This window comes from Pinus tabuliformis, chromosome 1_1 (assembly GCF_031772625.1).
Source record: "Pinus tabuliformis cultivar Carrire ecotype Pingquan chromosome 1_1, CPIR1, whole genome shotgun sequence".
Lineage (NCBI taxonomy): Eukaryota > Viridiplantae > Streptophyta > Pinopsida > Pinales > Pinaceae > Pinus > Pinus tabuliformis.
This window is the reverse complement of record NC_142297.1, coordinates 995,563,342-995,585,806: the sequence shown is the minus strand read 5'-3', so window position 1 is coordinate 995,585,806 and position 22,465 is coordinate 995,563,342. Positions and strand designations below refer to the sequence as shown.

Here is a 22,465-nt window from a genome sequence, read left to right as displayed (position 1 = left end):
CCACTGAAGGCTAGACTAGGAGATGTAGCCTAGGAGTGTTGGGTGAACTCCTTATTAAACTTTTTGTATTTATCTGTGTTTTATATTATGTTTCTTTTACTGCTTCATTGTCTATGTATTTCGCAATCTTATCGATCCATTACATAAAGTAACATAGGCACATCCATGAACATGAGTTTGTAATACCTTAATAATTGTATAAGATCATTATCATATCATTCGGATACCCTTATGCTTTCATATTTATGTTGGCGGGCTAACCTTAATATTTTGACTCTATTTTTTACAATTTAGAATCCCACTTTATGACTGAATGTGGTAAGATATTGGTAAACAAGTTGAAGTTTGTGTCTTTCAAACAAGCTAGGTTTGATTATGCCAAGCTACTTGAAGGGATTGTCCCAATTATCACATAAGGATGTCACAAATTTACAAGCGTTAAGGAGACTATCTACATTTTCCCCTTTTTTGTGACAACGATGGCAAAAGAAAGGCCCTTGAAATCCTCTTTTCACAAAGTTAGCCTAGATTAAAAAATTTCTTCGAGCTAATGCTGACCAAAAAAGAGAGGATTTTGGACAGAGGGTTCACTTCCAATTTTTTACCCAAATACCATGTGGGAATCTCGTAACCCTATTATTAGCTTGTAAGATTATTTAATAGTAAAATACCCACCTAACAAATATTCCCATTGATGTTTATCCATGATGTTATCAATTTTTATTTTTGTTGATGACAACTCTTGCCATAATCAATCCCAGTCAAATTCCATGCTAGCAGGTGGCCTTTGATCCTTAGGTATCCATGAGAACCATTTGTCAAGGCCAATTTCATTCCAATAATGGAATCATTTTTTTCTCATGTGGATCAACATAGTATTTTGAAGTACTTATATCTTTTATTTTTCCCTCAATATTGGAAATTGCAGCTAAGAATAATCCCAAAATAATGTTGTTAATCCATCCCTAACATTTTGAAATCATTGTTCCTCTATAAGGTGTCTATTGTCACAATCTAAATTCCAAATTAGAGAACTAGGTCTATTTCTACTCATTCTTAAAATACCATGTTGTTTAAGATTTTTTTTATTTTTTATTTATTTTTTTTTTTCGAGGAAAAAAACGAACTTTTTTATAAGAAATAAAAAAGTTACAAGCATATGAATTAACATTCAGAAGCCTCAGTGGTATTGAGACTTTACATCCGTCCCAAGCGAGTGAGAAACAGTCTCCTCTGTGTATCACCAAAACTGTCATATGAAAACCAAAGAAAACATGTTCTTGACTGTTTGCGTCGCTGGTTCGTTGCCTTACTTAGACAAATCTTACAAGAGATTTCCTGTCCATATTCAAAAAAACCGTGGGTCTCCTGTGCAGAGGAAAACAACCCACGGTATATCACCCTAAAGTTTTATGTTTGATCCTAAAAAAGTAGTCCACAAACAGTAAAATAAACAGCAATATTTACATCAGTTCCGATTCTGAATAAAGCGGCTGTCAAAGAGAAAACTGAAAAAAAAAACAGCTGATACTAAGAAAGATTATGTGTATGGAGGGAGATCCGACACACGGATCTGATCATGCATCTGTTCAACTATTCTCCACGAGTCCACAGCTTGCTGCAGACCTTCTTTAGAAAGCTTGTCTGCCTCTTCATTTATGTCCCTGTAAATATGTTCAATAGAGAATACATTAAATTGGAGTTTTAAAATTTGTATTTCTTCCATGAGCGGTCTCAGCATATAGTTTTGGAATCTATATTTTCCATTTACCCAATTTATAACGTTCAGTGAGTCCCCAAAGATCTGAACTGAGAAGATATTTCTGCTAATGAGCCAGCATAAAAGAAGTTTAAGGGCAGACAGTTCGGCGAAATTGTTTGTACCGGGACCTAGTCCCACAGAGGCTTTTAAAGAGTGTGAGGAACTTAAATGGATAATGATCCCAGCACCCGTATTGTTGTTCTGAGCAGCCCCGTCGAAAAAGGCCCATGGGATCCCCTCTATGATTCGTTCCTCCTTTCTGGGAATAGTTTTCCTTGATTCTTCGGGTTCCGAAATACTAGATAATATGGCTGAGCTTTGGATAGCGATCACTTCCGCTGGAGTGAGCTTTTCTCTGAAGATGCTTCTATTCCTTGCTATCCATATACTCCAGCAAATAATAGGGGGAAGGTTCCTCAAGTTTCTCTCTGAGTAGTGGTTCCACCAGTATTCCCATGCTGAAAGAAAAGATTCCCCCTCCCATTTCACATTTTATCCAGTAACTTCTTCATCTCTTCCCATACTTTCCTTGCAAATGGACAAGCAATGAACAAGTGAGAAATGGATTCTGAGTCTGAAAAAAATAAGGGGCATCTACCTGGGCCCTATTTGAATCTGGATTGTAGGATATCCCAGGTAGGAATTTTCTTTCTTAACACACACCAAAAAAATAATCTTGCTTTTTTTGGGCATTTCAGCTTAAGCAAAGGTTTTACCCACCATGCTGGAAGATCCCACCCTTTTCTCTTCATTAAGTAATTATACCCAGCCTTTGGAGAGTAGGATCCGGACTCAGCATGTGCCCAAACCAATTGGTCAGGCCTGTCCTGTTATCTCACATTTGACCTCTTTAGCTCCTGAAGAAACCTCCGCCATTCATTTATCCACAAGGGGTCAATTCCCAAATCTTCTCCTGATTTCCATGCTTGACCCCAAATGGTTGAACCCATATTTGCAATCTGATTAAGACCAAAAATACCCTTCACATCCAAGTGAGCCAACAGGTCAGGGGATAGAGCGAAGGATTCATTACATCCCACCCAGGGGTCTCTTCCAATCCTCACATTTTCGCCATTTCCAACATGCCAGGCCAGACCCTGTTCTATGACCTTAAAAGCCTCTGTCGTGGCTTTCCAAATCACTGAAGAATGCCTTCCTTTTTTGTTTGGATTTCTTATCCAATCTTCTAAAGGCATGGGATCAATGTATTTGCGTTTTATGACTCTAGTCCATAAATTCTCAGAATTGATTATTCGCCATCCAGATTTTGCTACCAGGGAGGTGCTGAAGTCATAGAGGTTTTTTATGCCCCATCCACCCCAGTCTTTTGGCCTTGTGATTTTGTCCCATGCCACCCAAGGTAGAACAGAATCCTCCTTTGACCCTGACCAAAGGAATCTACTGCAAAGTTGTTTGATCTTGTGCAGAATACCTTTCGGGATCCATGTTAGGGCTGCCCAGAACACAGGCATGGCCTGAAGAACAGAGTTCACAAGGGTTAGTCTGCCTGCCCGAGATAGCCACCTGAAGCTCCAATGGGATATTTTTTGTTCAATTTTGGCCACCAGCCAGTTCCAATCCTGCTTTTTATATGAGTGTGGTTTCAACCAAAACCCAAGGTATTTGAACGGAGAATCCATATTACAGGACTCAAAAGGCTGATAAGAAGAAATCAGAAGTTCCTCGTGTCGGTTGAAACCCTCCAATATTAGTTGGGACTTCCTTGAATTTATTTGAAGCCCTGTAGCTTTCAAGAACAGGTCAAGCAGACTTTTTAGTTCTTTTATTTCATTTAAACTCCCATTTGTAAATAATAAAATATCATCTACAAATAGGAGATGAGTAATGAACAAATTTACAGCAACTTCCAAACCTTTAATCAAACCTGTTCTTTTGGCATTTGATATCAATCTGCTGAGTCCCTCTGCAGCTAGGAGAAAAAGTAAGGGAGAGAGAGGACATCCTTGCCTCAACCCCCTTTGGCCTCTGAAGAATTGGGAAGCATCCCCGTTTATTAAAACTGCAAAGCTTGCACTTGAAATGCACCCCATGATCCAGCATATGAATTCCACCTTGAAGCCCAGATGAGTCAGAAGCATCCTGAGATAAACCCAACTAATTCTGTCATAGGCTTTAGACAGGTCAATTTTTAACACAGCCCCCTTCTTGTTTGATTTCTTGATACTATGTATGGTTTCCTGTGCCACCCCTATAGCTTCGTGAATTTGACGACCGTCTAAAAAGCCAAATTGTTCAAGAGAGATGCAATTAGAAAGAATCGGCTTCAGGTGAACCGCAATGGTTTTTGCAATAATTTTATAGATGCAGCTGCACAGTGAAATTGGCCTGAAGTCCTCGAAAGATTCCAGTTCTTCTTTTTTGGGGATAAGAGCAATGAAAGTAGCATTAAAAGGGGGATGAACCTCTCCTTTCCTCCTTGATTCCTCCACCACTTCCGTTAGTTCATCCCCAATCAAGTTTAAAAAGTGAATAAAAAGTTCAATAGTCCAGCCATCCGGGCTCGGACATTTGTCTTTTGCCATGGATTTAACTATACTTTCTACTTCCGCTTTTGTCACTTCTCTAAAAAGGTCTTCAGCTTCCTCCCCCTCCACAAAACGGGGGAAAGCTTGAGCTGTTTTGATGATCTCAGTTAAAGAAACCCCTCCTGGATCTGAGAACAAGGATTGAAAATGATTTTTCCCCATGATTGACAGGGCCTCAAAAGACGAGGCTTCTCTGCCTTCAGGATCCTTTAGCTTCCAAATAGTATTTGCATTTTTCCGGCCTCTTGCATAGTTGTGAAAAAAATTTGTGTTTTCATCCCCTGCTCTCAGCCAGATCGCCCTGCTCTTAAGTCTCCATTCTTCCTCTTTGTCCAGCAAAATCTTTGCTCGAGACTCCTCAAGGGCTACTATCCTTTCCTTAGACTCCTGGGAAGCATAAGCATCTGCCTCAGGATCCTCTAGGGCACGAAGATCCGCATTAATTTTGGCCAATTCCTCATTCTGCTTTTTCCTTTTGTCTGTGGCCCATTCCAAGGTTGCTTTCTTTAGTCTTTTTAGATTATCCATAAATAGAGCCCCTTTATTTTCCGATGGGTTCCTACCTAGATGTCTCCAAGTATTTCTGAAAAGCAGATTATAAGAATCTTCTTGCAGCCAAGAAGCATTAAATTTGAAGGGAGCAACAGGTTTTGGGGGGGGTTTGGAAAGTTCTAAAAGAATGGGGAAGTGATCAGAATTTCCCCCTTCACCCACCCATTGCCTGAACAAAGGAATGTTTGCAACCATCAAATCACTGATTAGAAAGCGATCCAGTCTTTTTGCTATTCTTTCCTCCCCTATTCTCCTATTTCTCCATGTAGGTTTTTCTTTTATAATGTTAGCATCTATCAGCTTATGGGAAAGAAGTGCATTAGCAAAGAAGTCTATTAGGGGGTCTTCTCTGGCTGAGGGACCCCATGCCTCCGCATTCCCTATGGAAAAATTTAGATCTCCTCCTAATATCAAATTTTTCCCTTTAAGCAGTTCTTTGGACAGGAGTGCATTCCAGAAGGCAACCCTTGCCTGACATGGCCTGTAAACATTGATGATCAGAAAAGGGAAATCGAATTCAGGGGATAAAACCTCCAAACCCAGCATATTTGGCATACCCCAATGGTTTAGCAATTTCAGTCTGCCCTCCCTGCATCCGATAGCAAGCCCACCCGAGTGACCCTCAGCATCAAGGGCTACAAAAACCCACCCCGGAAAAGAAGTTCTGAGGGCTGATTCAATGTCAACACCCCTGCCTAAAGTTTCTTGGAGAAAGACAATTTCTGGATTATAGCGAGAGATTAATTCCTTCAAAGCCAGTTTTTTGGGTTTACTGGCTAAACCCTTGTAGTTCCATGACAATCAGATCATTTTATAACAGCTTCATGGGGTTTTGCTGCTCTAAGCGCCCCAGGGATCAACATTTGCTTGCCATTGGCCACATCAATTTTGGCTTTGACTTGAGCTTTGGACAGGTTTGTCTTCCTTCCTCTACCCTTTTTAATAGAACTTTTAGACGATGAAGGACCCAAACCACCCACCGGCTCGATCAAATCGGGGAAGATATCAGGCTTTTTGCTGAGAGATCTAAGGTTATATGGACGCACAGGGGTGGATACACTCGTTACCGGATTATCAATGGAAACAGCTTCATAGTTCAGATCGATGGATGGGATAGCAGCAGTAATTATTTCAATATTTACAGAATCATCCATGTAATTTGTAATCAGAGGAGACCCCTTAGACGAGAGAACAATTTTTGAATCAGAAATGCATACAGAGTTTAGTGGGTCTGACTTCATACCGGGTGATTCACTAGCGGTGGCGTCTGTGTCTCGGACGGGAATCTCAGCGCCACTTGGATCTTCAGCTGCTTGAACCGGGTCCCCTCCTATCAGAGGCAGGGCTTCTTCTTCCTGAGCTTGGATTCCTTCCATAGGCTTAGCCTCTGATCTTTGTTTCTCCGCTGATTTCATATCTTTCCTTGTGCTACCAATCCACTGCTCATCTGATTGCTGAGGCCTCCTTCTGCGTCTCCCCAAGGGGCAATCCCTTGCAAAATGCCCATACTCATGGCATCGGTGACACCTAAAGGGTAGGAGTTCATGATCCAGCAGCTGTTCGAAGACATAATCCCTGTACTGCAAGTTGATCGATTCCGCAAGTCCTTCATTTGGGTTTAATCGCACTAAAATCCTGGCCACTGCTCTTTCATGGGTGTGTAGGAAGGACTTGTCTGCTTCCAAGAACGTACCAAGGAGGTTCCCAATAGAGGTGAACACGGAATCAACCCAAAGGAATGGGGGTAGACCAGGTGCCCTTACCCAGACAGGGAATTCCTCAACCTTCTCCTTGGACGCGTCGAAAAGAGGAGACCACCTTTTGAAAAAAATTGGGCGTTTCCCAAACGCCCAATTTCTCCCTTCGACCCATTCCATGGCTTCCTTGCTGTCGAATCTGATCATGAACCACCCTTTGACCAGTGTAGCCGTTGTAAATGATTTTGCCGGGGTATCCTTCCACTGACTCTCCGCCCAAAGCCGTAGGAACTTGCCAGAGACGGGCCGCCCTCTTGCTCGACCCACCAGCGTGCACTCCGCCACCTCCAAGGCGTCCTCTACTTGGACGTCCATCCCCAACAACAAATTGCCTGCTATCCTTTTCTTTTTTAAGTGCTTCGCCTTCTTACTCTTTTCCCCGTCCCTTTCCCAATCCGGCTCTCCTTCTCTGTTCAAGACTGAGATATCTGGTATTCTTTGGGCTCCATTCGCATTTTCCGCTGGGGGATTATCGTCCGTTCCTGAATGGATAGGGCTCGAAACTCCTACAGGGGTCCCATTTTTGCCTGCAAACTGACAACCCTTTTCTACCGCCTTTGCAGCGTCGAGGGTTTGGTCATCCTTCCCCTGGATTAAAACCTTACCAATATCCGAAGAAACCCCCTTTGTACTCGGGCCGGCGTCATTCCGGTCTTTTGAGAGATGGCTCCTGTTTACAGCCAGGAGACTGCTTTTTTCCCAAGCTTCCTTTTCCGAAGATTGGAAACCCCCTACTGGCCTCCATACTCCTTGACTGGATTTTAGATTAATAATGTCTTCCAGACCACCAGACGGGCTGAAAACCTTCGTGGGGGAAAGAAACTTACCATCGTGGAGACCTTTCTCTTTCAGTATACTTTCCTCCGCTCGTACTCCTGACTCTCCTTTGCGCCCGCCGCTATTGTCGAATGCACCAGACAGGTTCAGACTCTCCTCCAGCAAACCCTTTGGTGGATTAATGCTCCAAGGTCCTCCCTCAGAAAAGGTGGCCGATGCGAATTTTCCAACTTGTCCGAAGAACTTGTCAATGTTTTGTTCGGTTATCTCCTTACCCCAGACCGAAAGAATGTCCTCTGGGGCTGGGTCTAGATCCACCGCCTCATTATGGTTCACCATGGTAACTAAACTGTGTTAAGAAACTGACACCTCACAGTAAAAAAAACCTCGTTACCTGAAATGTTGTTCCTGAAACCGCCTGGGAGCAGAAGTCTGTTTTTGGATTTTGGATTTTGTTGTTCCAAAACCGCCTTAGGACATTATTTGCAGAGATGAACCCCCAGAGAAGACTGCCAACACAAACCACCAGCGAAAAAAACCCCAAGACCTAACCGAGAAAAGGCAAAAAGAAATTCCGCACCAGCTGTCTCATTGCTAGGGAACCTTGAAAACGCCTAACCTCGGAGGGTCTGCCATCAGTCCACCCCGTACCTCCGTGACGTGAGATGGACAGTCTACGACACCTACGCCCTCGGCCTAGGGTTTCAGGATCGAACCCTGCGCCATCCTCCAACCTTCCTCCCCAAGCCTCCCTATAGGGTTTTAAGTCATCATGTTGTTTAAGATTTAACACAAACTTTTTCTTTTATATCCTTGTCTGTAAGGCACCATGACCTTGAAGTTATTTCCACCAATTTTTTTCACCAAGAATTGAGATTAATATGTCATTTCTTTTTACCCAATCCTTTTACTAATTTAGAAAGGAAAATTCCATGATCCCATATAACCAGTTCTCGTATTTTATTTATTTTTTCCCCATCCCATAGGAAGGCATGTTGCAGAATGCAAATAGCCTTTACAATGTTCTTGAGTAATTCAAGGGAAGAAACAAATAGAGAAACAATGCTTGAAGAATAGTTTTCAATAGAATTAGTCAAGCTATCAAGTTAATAGAACAAAATTCCTAGTTAGCTAGTTTGTTTTCAAGCTTCATGATAATATACTCCCAAGTAGTGATGCAAAGATAATTATCTACTAAAGTGCCTCCTAAATATATGAAGAGATGGAATCTCCAATGAAACCCTTTCATTATAGAAATGTTTAATTATATACCGTGTTGAGTATTAAATTGGTGCTTGTCTGATTGAAGATTCATAGGATATCATAAATTTATTTTAAAATTGTTGGAAGGCATTGAATTCACAGATAATAGGAACACCCATAAGAATGATATCATTGAAAATATATTGATGCAAGTTTGGAAGATTCACATAGAAATCTATCACTATAGAAATTTCTATCGTTGAAGATAACTATTAACCTAGATTCACCTACAAAATTCTGTAGGTTGAAGATATTGATGCAAGTTTGGAAATTCACCTACAGAATTAACCTAGAAATTTCTATCATTGAAGAATGATATCATTGAAAAGATATTGATGCAAGTTACATCACTATAGAAATTCACATGATGGATTGCTTTATTCACCTACATAATTAACCCATATTTAATAGGCAATTAATTGTTATTGTGTTTTTTGTTCTATTAATTATTTGAACTAATTATTTGTGTCCCTGTAGTCACATAATATCACATCTAAGTTGAAAGTACTAAATCAGATCATCATGAGTATTCTTAAGGACGGTTATAATTATTGGGCTGAGAATTCGTTATTGAAGGAGCTTGTGACTAATGTTGTGGCGACTTTGCAAGAGGCTAGAGAGCTTGCAAAGCATTGCAGAGAGATTTTGTTCAGTGGGAAGCTTATGATGCAGAGCGACCTAGATGTGCTCATCAACAAACTCAATTTTCATCTATGCGATTTGGATATTCTCATAAAGAGTGGACTGTTGAGGGAATCTAGTGATGGCTTCAGGGTGTCAAGTCCGGATTCCATTAGGGACAGCCTAGTTTTTTTGTCAAGGGTTTGTTTGCAAGGCTTAAGATTAGTAATACTGAACTCAAAAAACAGGCCTTGATTTCTCTTGTATAGTTTTTGGAGGAGGATGACATGAATATTTTGTTTGTGGTAGATGGAGGAGTGGATATTCTTTACTTGGTGCATTTGCTCGATTCACATAATGTTGCTATCAGAGAATATGTAGCTATTGCAGTGTCGATTCTGGCATAGTTTGATGTCTTCAAGGCTTGTGTTGCTGCAGAAAGTGTTGTGCCACCATTGATTAGGTTGTTGGAATCTGGAACTTCTTTGTGCAAGGAGAAAGCAGCCGAGGCTCTGCAGGGATTGACTGTTGACTTCGAGGAGGAGAGTATTAATGCTGAGCTGAATGTAATCTTAGGGATCTGTCATTGTAATGATGGTCTACACATAGATAGGGAGTATGCCTCTGTGGTTTCTACATTTGGTGGAATCTTAGCTCTGGTTGAATTATGCAGAAATGGGTATCAAGGGCAGGGTATTGCGTCGGCAGTGTTGAGGAACTTGGCCTTTGTGGAGGAAATAAGAGGTCTCATGGCAGAGGAAGGAGAAATTCCTGTGTTGATCAATCTTGTGAATTATGGTACAACCCTTGCACAAAAGTCTTCTGCAGAATGTTTGCATCTGTTGGGTGCCCTTCATGAAAGCTTGAGGCAGAATATCTGCAGAGAAGGTGGGGTTGAATCACTTGTTCTGTTTTTGGAAAAAGTAGAGAGTACTGAGGTCTGAGGCATTGGGCTTTCCTTCCTATCTACCAATACTACCCATCCCATACTTGGCTTAGATGAGTTGAGCCCTAGAGGAGAGAAAGGTGGATAGGAGAGATGAAAATAACTGGGAGTAACTTCGTGACTTCCTCACCTACTAGACCACTCCCTGGGTTGAAGAAATAGATACTTCAAACAGCCTAAACCAGAGAATACTATGGAATCTATTACTCAGTATACAATACTTATGCAAGGGTTAACAACACTATAGAATAAAGATAGAACTCTATAAGGAAGATAGAACTAGATTAAGAATAGAAGCATTAGGACTTCTCTTATTATATCTTATCCTAGACTGAAACTTAACTAATAATCTCTTACACTAACTAAGGATTAATATTTTCATTGTTTCATTGTTTCATAAAATGAGACCCTTCTTGGAAAAAATTATATTAGACTTAGACTTCACTCGGAGTCTCTCATAATCTCTCAGGAACAGTAGGATAGGAATTAGGGGAATTAGTGCTTTATAGGCCTCGAAGGGAACCAAAACCCTTAAAACAAGAGATCACCAACCTTTCACTCTTCATATCGACCTAGTTACTATGATAGCTGCTAGCAAATAAATGCTAGTAAATCCAAAATCCACTAGGCTATTCCGCTAATCCTATACAGTGATCCAATACTTACTACTTAAGACTCATCACGCTATTATAAGGCTAGTTTCCATGGAGAACTTACTCTAATACAAAGGAAATTACAAAATAAAGTTGAAGGCTAGTAGTACCTATTTGGGACATAGACAACCTTACTCTAAGGACTAACAGAAGTGTATCTTATGACTTTCACACTCTAAGTCTCAAGTGCTAGTTCATATTGCTAAAGAAAATTTGATTGGTACGTAAATTCAAATAAAACCTTCTCATTGCTAATCTTATATAACTTCTAGGGCATTCCAATAGCCAATAGTATTTAGTCCCCATCTAAGTATACCCCTTATTCTAATAGTCCTTTGGCATAGTAGTACCCTAGCCATATTCCAAAATAGGTGATCCTATATTCGATCCCAATAGTCAATGAAGTCGATGCCAAGAAGAAATAGATGTTGGTACTTGATGCTAGGAGTTGATGTCTTTATTTCCTCTTTTTGATCTTTCCTTTCTCTCTCTTCCTCCCCCCTGATCCAACAACTCTTATCTAAGTGGAATGGATGAAATAAAAAAGGTACAAAAAGGTAATAGCTATAAAATGGCATTATCACAAACATGCATTTTGAAAGAAAAATCAAACATTAAGTAGAGCTCCCTATGAACTGGACTAGCTTAAGCCTTAGCCCTATGGGAAACTATAGTTCCATTCAAGCCTGTCGTAAGTTCTCTATAGAGTGAAAAAAAAGAAGTCAGTTCCATAGCCTTAGTTCCAATTCAATTTGATTTTGAGTAAATTCCTATGGGAAACTCTAATCCGCTATAATCCAATGGAAGTATACGTGAAGCCATATATACATTAAATCATTAGAAAGATAATAATATTTGGTTGGACAAGATGAAAACTAACAATTATGATGACAACTAACAATTATGGTAAGACTAATTAGCTTTATCTAAGCCTCACTCTCATTGTTGTTATCTTAGCTTAACTAAGCATAGTGAAATCAATCTATTATTCTCGTAGTTCTAGCTAGTGAAACCTATCTTCTCTATTTGATAGAAGTAGTGTTAACCTGAAAATGAGTGCAGAAGAAATAAACCTAAGTGTAGAAGGTAAAGATAAGTTCTATCTAGATTTCTATTCTAAACAACAGTAGTGTTAACCTGAACATGAGTGCAAAAGAAATAAACATAATTAAATAAGATAAAGATAAGTTCTATCTCGATTTCTATTTTAAACCTCAACCTCAAATTCTTTCTCTAATACTGACCTTAATAAGTTGAGGACATGTCACATTGAAGAACATCATTGTAGCATCATTACATTATGAAATACATCATTAAGAGACATGCCATCATAAGATACTAATTGTTGTATGTTGTGTTTATCGACAATCACAGAAGATTTTTCCTGCCCATTTTGTTTGGTGTGTTGTGTCAGCCACTGGTTACTTTTCATTTGTATTTTTGTTGGAGTTCTTGTGTTTATTAGTGCGGCAATGCATCATTTTCATTTTGCTGATGACTTTCTTTCCCAATATTTTGTTTTGCATAGTGCTTTAACAAAAAAATTCCTTCTGTAAATATTTAAGTGACCTTCGGAATTATTGTGTAGGGTTTACGACTGCATTTGAATTCTTTGCATGATCTATTCAATTTTGAGGTTTGGGTTAGTAAACTATGTTATTTTTATTATTTTTGAATGCTTATTGGATTTTTGCTGCAAAATCTTTGATATCCTGATCTGAATTATTGGTTGTTAGGATTCTTTTTCGATATGCCCTTTGTGCCATATGTCCAACAGGCAATGAAGTTGTTGCTTGTAAATTTATGTGACTGATTGGATTAATATAATGCTTCTCCAATGATAATAATTAGGGGAAATGTAATTAAACTCTATGCTACAATCTACTAGGCTTTAGGGGATGATAAGAAATTAAGGAAATGTGAATTTATAGTTTTTGACTGGTTTTTCTTTTGTTTCAGGTCAGGATTCTACATCTACATCGATCAGAATAGTTCATTACCTCTTCCTCAACTAGAGAGCCCAAAACTTCCCTGCAATATTGCTCAACAACAACTAGGTGCATTTTATGGTGGTGAGCAGGTTTACACAGATTAGAGAATGTTAAATAAATATTGCATCAACGACTGTCGAATTATGAAAGCCAGTAATGGAGGAGATAACTTTGTAGGTCACCAATAGATTGAGAATTGGCCTATATCATGTTGCTAGGGCCTTTGTCAATTTTCCATCTTTTGTAAAATCTTCATCAAGACAGGGTTGCCAATCAATTGTAGATTCTAATGCATATACATTCTTACAATTTTTTGTTATCAAGGAAGCTAATTCCAATTATACAAGGGTATGAATTAAATTTTCCACCATTTAATGTGATTCAAGCTTTTGGATTTATATGTCAGAGAGTAAACTCTCTTGTAGGATGGAGAAATTTTGAACATTTTTCTTTTGCCTCATAATATGTCATCAAATGAAGTTTCAAATTCAATGACATGAATGTATTTTCAACAAATATAAGTGTGTTGCCTTATTATTTTCAAGGTTTCTTTCCAAAATTGTTAAGTTTTGGAAATTGTTTTTTCATTTAGATTTAAAATGAGCTTTAAAAAAAATGGAATTTATTTCTTTTTTTTTCCATAAAGAACAAAGATTTAACATAATTAAAATCACTATTCGGGAACTTTAAATGTTGAAACCACCTTAAAATATCATTTAAAATGGTTTTGCTTAATTTTTTTTTAATTTTTGATATTGTCTCTGGAGAGACAATAGTTGGAATTATGGACATATAGTTTCACAATATGTTTTTAATCTCAGCTATTGTAATTGTCTCTAAAGAGACAAAAATGAAAATGTCTCTACAAAGACAAATGAATTTGCCTCTAGAGAGACAAATGAAATTGTCTTTTAAGAGACAATAATGACCATGTCTTTATAGAGACAATAGTAATATAGGTTTTATATTGTCTTTATAGAGTCAATTTTTTAAGACACTAGTTTTGAGACACCCCTTTAAAGACAATACACAAGTTTCTTTTTGTTTCAAGTTAAAACTATTGACTCTAAAATTATCTTAAATATTGCCTTAAAACCCATATAATAAGTAAATGAAACTAATAACTATATAACAAACGTACTTTCCCTACTTAGCCTCTGTGAAATCTGGTAAAGCCAAAGTGCCAAAAGTAAGAATGGATAATGGTAATGCCATAGATTAATTGAGAGGCATGAGAAGCCCCGAGGAAATCAAAATGCTTAGTGTCAACAACTCCACTCAAAACTGAATTTTATTGCGAAAGAAAAGAGAATAATAAGAATAAAATGCATTTCCTGGTTTATTATTTAGTTCTTATATTTAACCAACTTGATATCCATATCCACATTGAAGGTACAGTACTTAAATCATCATGCTTGAGCAGAATGAAGGTACAATACTTATCACTTTAGAATTATGAAATGTGGATAAGGTAGAGTCTAGACAGAAGAGCATAAGGAGTCGCCATCGGAGGCCAAAGAGTCAGTCTATCCACAACTTAGGCAACTCCAACTGCAGTTATTTGCAGAATTTAGGCATCCTCAATAACACATATTGTTCACAAAACATCATTAATTCCGCGCACTGAAACGTACTCTCTACATGATCTATTTTACTTACAACAGAACAACATACTCCTTCATTCTCCACATGAGGAAGCCCGGTTTCTGTCATTGGATTTGATTGGTATGAGGTGGCATTAACGGTGACTGAAAGACAGTTGCCTTCAAATTCATGACCAACTTAAGTTGCTTTGTTCGTTCTTCCATCGACTTCTGAGAAGCACACTTTCTGTAGATTCGACATAACACCATATCCACATTCTTCTGGACATTCCAACTTACAATCATTCAAAAACTTTGTACCAAGAAAAGTAATGTGCTTCATTTCTTTGGGTGCTGAGATTTTTCTGTGTATTGTGCTCATCTATAAAAAAAAGAGTTGTCTATAACACGACTTTTTGAAAGCCTTTCCGGCGGATTTTTCCGGTCGAAATCCGGCAGGAATTATTGGAATCGCAAGTTTGATATATATATATAAATATATTATTTATTTTATATAAATTTATGATAAATTAAATTATTATAGATTTATTTTAAGTACGGATTTAATATGAGCTAACATATCAAATTTTTGTAGGTGTAAATTAACTTTTTTAGAGTGCAAAATACAATGTGTTATTTTTCATTGTTTAAATTGTATTTTTGAGTGTTAAATAAATTACCTACTAGACCAAATAAAAATTTTAACAGAAAAACTTATTTTTTTTCTATATATGAATTTGATAGACATAAATCCTTCAAATAGTTATTTAAATTTTTTGTTAAAATATTTTTGAAAAGTATAAAATTAAACATCTTATTCACACATTTTTTTTTTACTATTTCATTCTTTTAATTATAGTAAACATTATTTTTCTATTTAAAATATAATTTTTTATTTTTTACTTGTATTTTAAAAGAGCACAGATTGATGGATAAACTTAGACATCCTTTCATACTAAATTATAGAATAAACTTCTCAACTCAAAAAAAAATTATAAATAAACATTAAAAAAACTAAAAAACTAAAACATCCGTCAGATCCGCTGGTCTAAATATCTTATCTCAAGAGGCCATTGCAAAAGTGAGTTATGTGCATTGTGCAGGTTTGCGCTGTCTCAGGTGCAGATATGAGATGTATGAAGTGTAATCTGTTTGCCTTCCTCGCAGTTTTTCTTTGTTGAGACTGGAAGAGGAAAACTGCATGAAAAATTACTTCATTCCAACAGCCCTCGCAGTTTTCAATTATATCATGGATCAGAATATTTAGGAGAACTACTCGATGGTTTCATATACTGATACTGGTAGTGTTGATATGGGGAACCAACTTACACGGCTCAGACATCCACTGCGAATTCCAATCGACTTCAACGACCGCAGTAGCAGGTGTGTTAATAATTGCTTTTTGGGTTTGTTAAGTAGGAAAGCAAGTTCTAATGGCTGAAACAGAATAAACGAGTGTGTTGTGGAGCAGGTAGATGGAGAAAGGTTGAAAATCCCAATCCAATTGATAAATTACATGGTTTTAATAAAAATTTGGGTAATAATTGTATCAACAAATATTTGTTAATGCTTTTCAAACCAACTAGTATAATTCAGATAAGTGATCTTGTCTCAGGATGAACTATACTAGTTGATAAACTTATCTTGTCTCAGGATGAACTATACTAGTTGATTTTTTCAATGTAATTATTACCTAAAAAAAATTCTTAAAATCTAAATATAAATCACAAAATCCTAAACTCTATCACACTACAAGGTATTGATAAAACTACAATATACATCAAGGCGTCAGATCATCAAAGGTAATGGGGCCTTTTGTACACCCCACCACGTCAAATCCATGATTTGAATGGGCGTGGGAAAAGTAAAAGGGCACCTTAACTCTAGAAAGGCCATCCTCTCTAAAAAGTAATATGTGTTTTTGCCCTCTAAATAAAACTAGCATTTGTACAGAAGGTGCAAAGAACCGCTATCTATGTGGTTTATAAGAATAAACAATTAGATTGAAATAGAATGTGCTGCTAGATTAATAAGAAACAAAATAAATACAAGTTTATATTGGATTTTCATCTTAGAAAATAAATATAAATCATATTTTTCATTATAGAAAAGAAATACAAATCATATTCTTTCCCTTGCAGGATAATATCTCACATCATTGCATCTAATATTACATATGAAAGAGTGAATTATATAACTAACTTCGTTTTTTAGCAAATCCATTTTCGTGGATTCTGTTAATTGGTGAATAAAGATTTTTGTAGATTCTACTAATTGGTGAATTAAGATTTTGAGGTTCGGATGTCTTTTCATCTTTTTTGAAGATTTTGTATCTCCCCTTAAATCCTTAGGGACTTGGGAAGCTAATGATATCTTTGCATAAAGGTGGCTTTCTCTAATTCATAGAAGCATCATTTTCAAAAAGAAAAACTTATTTCCCTCGAAAAAATCATAGTAATAGGGAAGTAAATACCTGTTATGTTAACCATGTGAATAACATTTTATTGCTCTTGCATTTGTTTCTTCAACGCCCCTAATGGCCCATAAGCAACATATTCGTTTTGGGTTCCAAAGGTGCAACTGTTCCTATTGAGGTTAGTACCACAACTGAGACAGGTGTAACTGTTCCTATTGAGGTTAGTACCACAACTGAGACACAGTCCTTTGTAATTTACATCACAAACAATATTGATAGTGAATTCAAGGTGCACGGCATCGCTAATATATTTTGAAATAATGCATTTGGTCATCCAAGTCAATCTCAGTCTCTTCTCCATCCTCACCAATTTCGCCATCTCCCTTTGCTTTATCTAAAAACCTATTTCCCTAAAGGAATCACAGTAACACGGAAGTAAATACCTGTTATGTTAACCATGTGAATAACATTTTACTCTTTTTCATTTGTTTCTTCAACGCCCCTAATGGCCCATAAGAAACATATTCGTTTTAAGTTCCACAGGCGCAATTATTCCTATTGAGGTTAGTACCACAACTGAGACACAATCCTTTGTAATTTACATCACAAACATCGTTGATAGTGAATTCAAGGTGCACGGTGTTGCGAATATATTTTGAAATATCTATTTAAAACATCTCTTTCCACTTGAAGAGCAATTGTTACTACAAAATTGGTTCAAAGCACTGAATTAGTCCAAACTCTTCCCCACATGATGAATCACTAAAGAATAATAACTCCTAATTTGAAAAAACGAGTTTGCCAAAGGTCCATTGCATAGTCCTAAAACATGTTAATTTTTTTATTTTTATTTTTAAACATGGACCTCAAATTACATCAAAAACACAACATTTATATATATACAAAAAGCATGCAAAAAATAAGGTGGCATATATAAGGGAAAATGCAAAGTAATTATATAATTGAAAATAAAAGACACTATTCAGGTCAGAGATTTCACTTATAGAAGAATTGAAACGATCTCCACTTTCAAGGCAAAAAAAAAATTGGACTTGTCTCCTTCATAATCATATCTCTCCGTTGGGAGAATTTTTTTTTTTTTGAAAATTCAGGAGTGTTTTGTAACTATGAACCGCTATTTGAAAATCTGTACTATTATATAAAATAATACACTCATTTCCAATTCTACTAAGATGCTTGCAAATGGAGTCCCAATAAGATGCAATTTCAACATATATCTTAATAACAACATACTGAATACATAGTATTTTGAGGGCTTATAAATAAAATCAAAATGTCATGGTTCAATGAACAAATAAAATAGATATAGAGGATGTAATATTCATGGCTTAATGAACAAATAAAATAGCTATAGAGAAAACAAATAAAATTGTTATAAAAGATGTACTAAACATAGTAATCTAAGACAATATTTTATAGTTGGACCAAAAGTGCAGCAATAAATATTCTACAGCCTGTGAGTGATTTACAATGTGTAGTATGTAAAGGTGTATTGAAATTAAATGAGTGAAACTCAAGATACCTTTTACAACTTGCTAATAGTGATCTATATTGTATAGTGTGTATAATGGCATGTTTATAATGACATATTAAATCTAGACAATGTATTGTGTATATCGGCTACAGATACTTGGTACATATATATGTGAACCTAGAGCTCAAAGAATTGAGCTCAAAGGTGGGAGTGTTGGTGGTTTTGGATACTATAGAGACGACACTGCAAGGCTTCTAATGCATGGCTGGTATGCCAAGAGATTCAAAATGATTAAGAAATGGGGCTACTCTCTTCATTGGGGTTTTTTGGAAGGTAAGCATCAATGAACCATCTCATACTTTCATGTGTTTGAAGAATAATGAGTTTGACAGAATGCTCGACCTGTCTTTAATAGAAGTTTATGTTTCCGAGAAATTTCCAATTGTGGGAATTCACCATTATTAAAAATCTTGCCATAAATTCGGTTTGCAAAATTTTGTGCAAGTTTAGAATTTGGATTTGTTGTGTCTGCCTATTTTCTCAAACTGTATCTCTCTGTTTTCTTATTTCTTGCATATATGACATTCGCAGTGCATCATAACATCAAGAAACAATTTTACATACAAAATACAACTTTGATAATTTTATTTGCAAAGTACGGCTTCAAAATGTTGCATTTTAGGTTAACAATGCACCAAAATTAAGCTAAGTAAATGAAGTGAACTTAAAGCGGACATACTCCCTTTGGCTCAATAGTGCTAGACATGGGTTTCAGGTTTTGCAGATGTGTTAAGTGCTTGACACATGTTCCCATTCGAACAGAATAACCTTCAAAGTAAAATAAGTGACCAAATCTTCCAAGAAAGTATCGTTAAAATGCTTGAAGCATTTGTTTCTTTCTTGAAGTGTAGATCATCTTTGTAAACTTTTAAACTTTGAAATATTGTACTAGTACACAACATGCATATTCTCAGGTGAAAAAAGTAGTTCATTATATTTAGAGTGGCGACAACGAATGAAATTTAATACCAAAGTATCTTAGGAAATTTCCTATCAAAATTTCAGAGATAAAAGATAATCCTTCACTTTTCCTGTAACAGGAAATTGGACTGCAGTAACGTCATAGGCTAGGGGGATCTCAGTATGCATCCCCTTGATTAAAAATTCTTTAAAATGCAGAGGAAGAGGACCAAGGGTTGTGTTGAAATGGTCCAAGTCGAGGGCACTGCTGCATGATGCAATCTACTTTAGCATTGTTTAGTTGGAGGCCCCTCAAGCAAGTGCAGTCGCTGGCTCTTTAATTCATTGCTTCCTAATGTTGTTTTGTAGGGATAGGATGTTGAACTTGATAGATTTACTTTGTAGTATTAGGAAGCATTCTTTTGTTGGAATTTTCTTATAAATTCCATAACAGACAGACAAAAATTGCTCTGTTTTTGCACTCTGTTTTTGCACAGAAAAACAGAAAATCGCTTGCTGGAAACGGTGTTTCAGCAACACAGTTTTTTTTCAGTTGCTGTAACTTGTGTTGCAGCAACGCTGTTCGTGGTGTTGCAGCAACGTAAATTTTTGATGTCAAGTATTTTTTGAGTTACGGTGTAACAGCAACGGTGACGGTGTAACAGCAACAGGAAAAATTAACTTGTATTCATCAAAATAAACTAACTGTTACAGATTTGTCTTCCTCATACTGAGGAAATTTCACAACTTCTATTACAAAATATATTTACCAAGGAACGCTTCTGTTCCACACAAATAACATCTACCCTTTCTATCAGCAAACAACCAGAAAGAAAATTACATTCAAATTTCTGCACTGTTGTGCATTTCACTGTTCTGAAATTATTCTTCTTCCTCACGCTGCTGCGTGCTCTCCTCTGCTCTGTGTGATTCTTCAGCTGCTGCTGCTGCTAACCTCAAAACAGAATTGCTATGTGGTATATTTATATGTAAAAACATATCTGATTTAAACAATAAAGTATTACAAAATATCTTCTAATGTTTATCTCTGTATTTAATGCAGCAAGGCGGTGATGCTTTTATCAAAAAACAAGTCAGCTGTCTGCAGGGGAATTCAATTGAAACTTTAATGCATATTAATGTGCAAAAATATCGGGCTTGACTTTGATGCACCGATCAGCCTGGAGTATTTACTGCAGATCAGATTCTTGTCCAGCTGTTCATTGTTGCAGTTGGAATTAAATTCCAACACTCCCCCTTAATTTCAACTGCTGCATACCCAGACATTTTCTAAAATGATCAAAACCTTTCTTTGCTAATGGTTTTGTCAAGATGTCAGCAAGCTGATCCTCTGTTCTGCAGTGCTGCAAAACAATCTCACCATTGTTAACCAATTCACGTATGAAGTGAAATTTGGTGTCTATGTGCTTTGTTCTTTTATGAAAAACAGAGTTTTTAGACAATGCTATCGCTGAGCTATTGTCATAGTAAATGGTTGTGCCCTTTTCTTGTTCATGACACAAATCTTTGAGAACTCTTCTCAGCCATACTGCTTGGCATGCTGCTGTTGTTGCTGCCACATACTCTGCCTCTGCTGTTGAAAAAGCCACAACTGGTTGCTTCTTGGAAGCCCATGAGATGGCTCCCGATCCCATATGAAACACATATCCCGATGTGCTTTTCCTATCATCAACACTTCCAGCCCAATCACTGTCAGTGTAATCTGTCAACATGAAACTTTCAGAAGAGGAGTATAAAATACCAAACCCCTTCGTTCCATTCACATACCTTAGAATCCTCTTGGCTGCCTGCCAATGAGTCTCTTTCAGTCTTTCCATAAATCTGGAGATTAAACTCACAGCGTGCATAATGTCCGGTCTAGTTGCAGTCAAGTACATAAGGCTGCCAACTATGCTCTTGTACAGTTTTGGATCAAAATATTTGCTGCTGTCTTCTTTGGTTAATTTCAGCCCCACTACTGTTGGAGTCACAGCAGCCTTGCTATTCTGCATGTTAAATCTCTTCAACACAACTTCTACATATTTATCTTGAGAAATGAAAACACCATTGTCACTTTGGTCTACTTCAATTCCAAGAAAATATCTTAAGAAGCCCAAGTCAGTCATTTCAAATTCACTCTTCATGACTGCTTTAAAATCAGCAATGAGAGAAGCATCATTGCTAGTAAAAATCAGATCATCTACATATAAAACAACAATAATAATCTTACTGTCATTCTGCTTTATGTAGAGTGTGGGTTCACCATCACACTTATCAAACCCATTCTCAATCAGATAAGCATCAATTCTGCTGTACCATGCTCTTGGAGCTTGCTTTAGCCCATAAAGAGCCTTCTTCAGTTTACAAACTTTATGCTCTTGGCCTTCAACTTCATAGCCCGGAGGTTGATCAACATAAACCTCTTCTTTTAACACTCCTTTCAGGAATGTAGATTTAACATCCATCTGATAAATCTTCCATTTTTGTTGTGCTGCAATAGACAACACTGTTCTCACTGTTTCCATCCTTGCTACTGGTGCAAAGGTTTCATCATAGTCTTTGCCTTGTTGCTGCTTGTAGCCTTTCACAACAAGTCTTGCTTTGTGCATGTCAATCTTGCCTTCAGCATTGCTTTTGGTCTTATAGACCCACTTAACTCCAATGGCATCCTTGCCTTCAGGGAGGTCCACTAACTCCCATGTTTTACTCTTCTCAATTGCACCAATTTCTTCATTCATTGCTTCAATCCATTTATCTTCATTTACAGCATCTTCAAAATGGATTGGGTCATCAATATGACAATACAAAGCGAATAATGAATTCAGACCGGTATTGTTACTTACCTCTCCTTGTTCATAAATCTCACTCAGATTTCTGAATCTTGGTCTTCTTGGTGTGCTTGGAGTTCCATCCGAACTTGAGGGTATTTCAGATCCCTGTGGTGTTTCAGCATCAGCTGTTTGTGGTGTAACAGCATCTGTTCTTCCTTGACTTCTCAAGGCTGTTCGGATTCCAGCTTGTGGTGTGGTTTGTTGTACTTGCTGTGGTGTAGGAGGAGCCACCAAGGAAGGATTATTTGCTGCTGTCCCTTCCTCTTGTTCTTCATGAGACACTATTGTCTTTACATTCACTGTTTTTTCCAA

General features: G+C 37.2%; 2 protein-coding genes across 2 annotated transcripts; one reads left to right on the top strand and one right to left on the bottom strand.

Annotated features, from left to right (window-relative positions):
• Window positions 1–1,540: 1,540 nt before the first annotated feature.
• LOC149217930 (uncharacterized) lies at window positions 1,541–7,733 on the bottom strand. The gene is made up of 3 exons (XM_089390412.1): window positions 5,841–7,733; window positions 2,630–5,643; window positions 1,541–1,664 (listed from the first exon to the last, which is right to left on the bottom strand). The coding sequence occupies exons 1-3, from the start codon at window positions 7,731–7,733 to the stop codon at window positions 1,541–1,543; spliced, it is 5,031 nt and encodes a 1,676-aa protein (XP_089246538.1).
• Window positions 7,734–9,179: 1,446 nt separating this feature from the next.
• On the top strand, window positions 9,180–10,222 carry LOC149217929 (uncharacterized). The gene is made up of 2 exons (XM_089390411.1): window positions 9,180–9,438; window positions 9,717–10,222. The coding sequence occupies exons 1-2, from the start codon at window positions 9,180–9,182 to the stop codon at window positions 10,220–10,222; spliced, it is 765 nt and encodes a 254-aa protein (XP_089246537.1).
• Window positions 10,223–22,465: the final 12,243 nt, after the last annotated feature.

Coding starts and splice junctions, on each gene's coding strand:
- LOC149217930 (XM_089390412.1), bottom strand. CDS start 7,733: ATGGTGAACCATAATGAGGCGGTGGATCTAGACCCAGCCCCAGAGGAC. Junction 5,644..5,840: donor TCCCCGATTTGATCGAGCCG/GTGGGTGGTTTG, acceptor TGGAACTACAAG/GGTTTAGCCAGTAAACCCAA. Junction 1,665..2,629: donor TGGATAAATGAATGGCGGAG/GTTTCTTCAGGA, acceptor ACATATTTACAG/GGACATAAATGAAGAGGCAG.
- LOC149217929 (XM_089390411.1), top strand. CDS start 9,180: ATGAGTATTCTTAAGGACGGTTATAATTATTGGGCTGAGAATTCGTTA. Junction 9,439..9,716: donor TGATGGCTTCAGGGTGTCAA/GTCCGGATTCCA, acceptor GTGTTGCTGCAG/AAAGTGTTGTGCCACCATTG.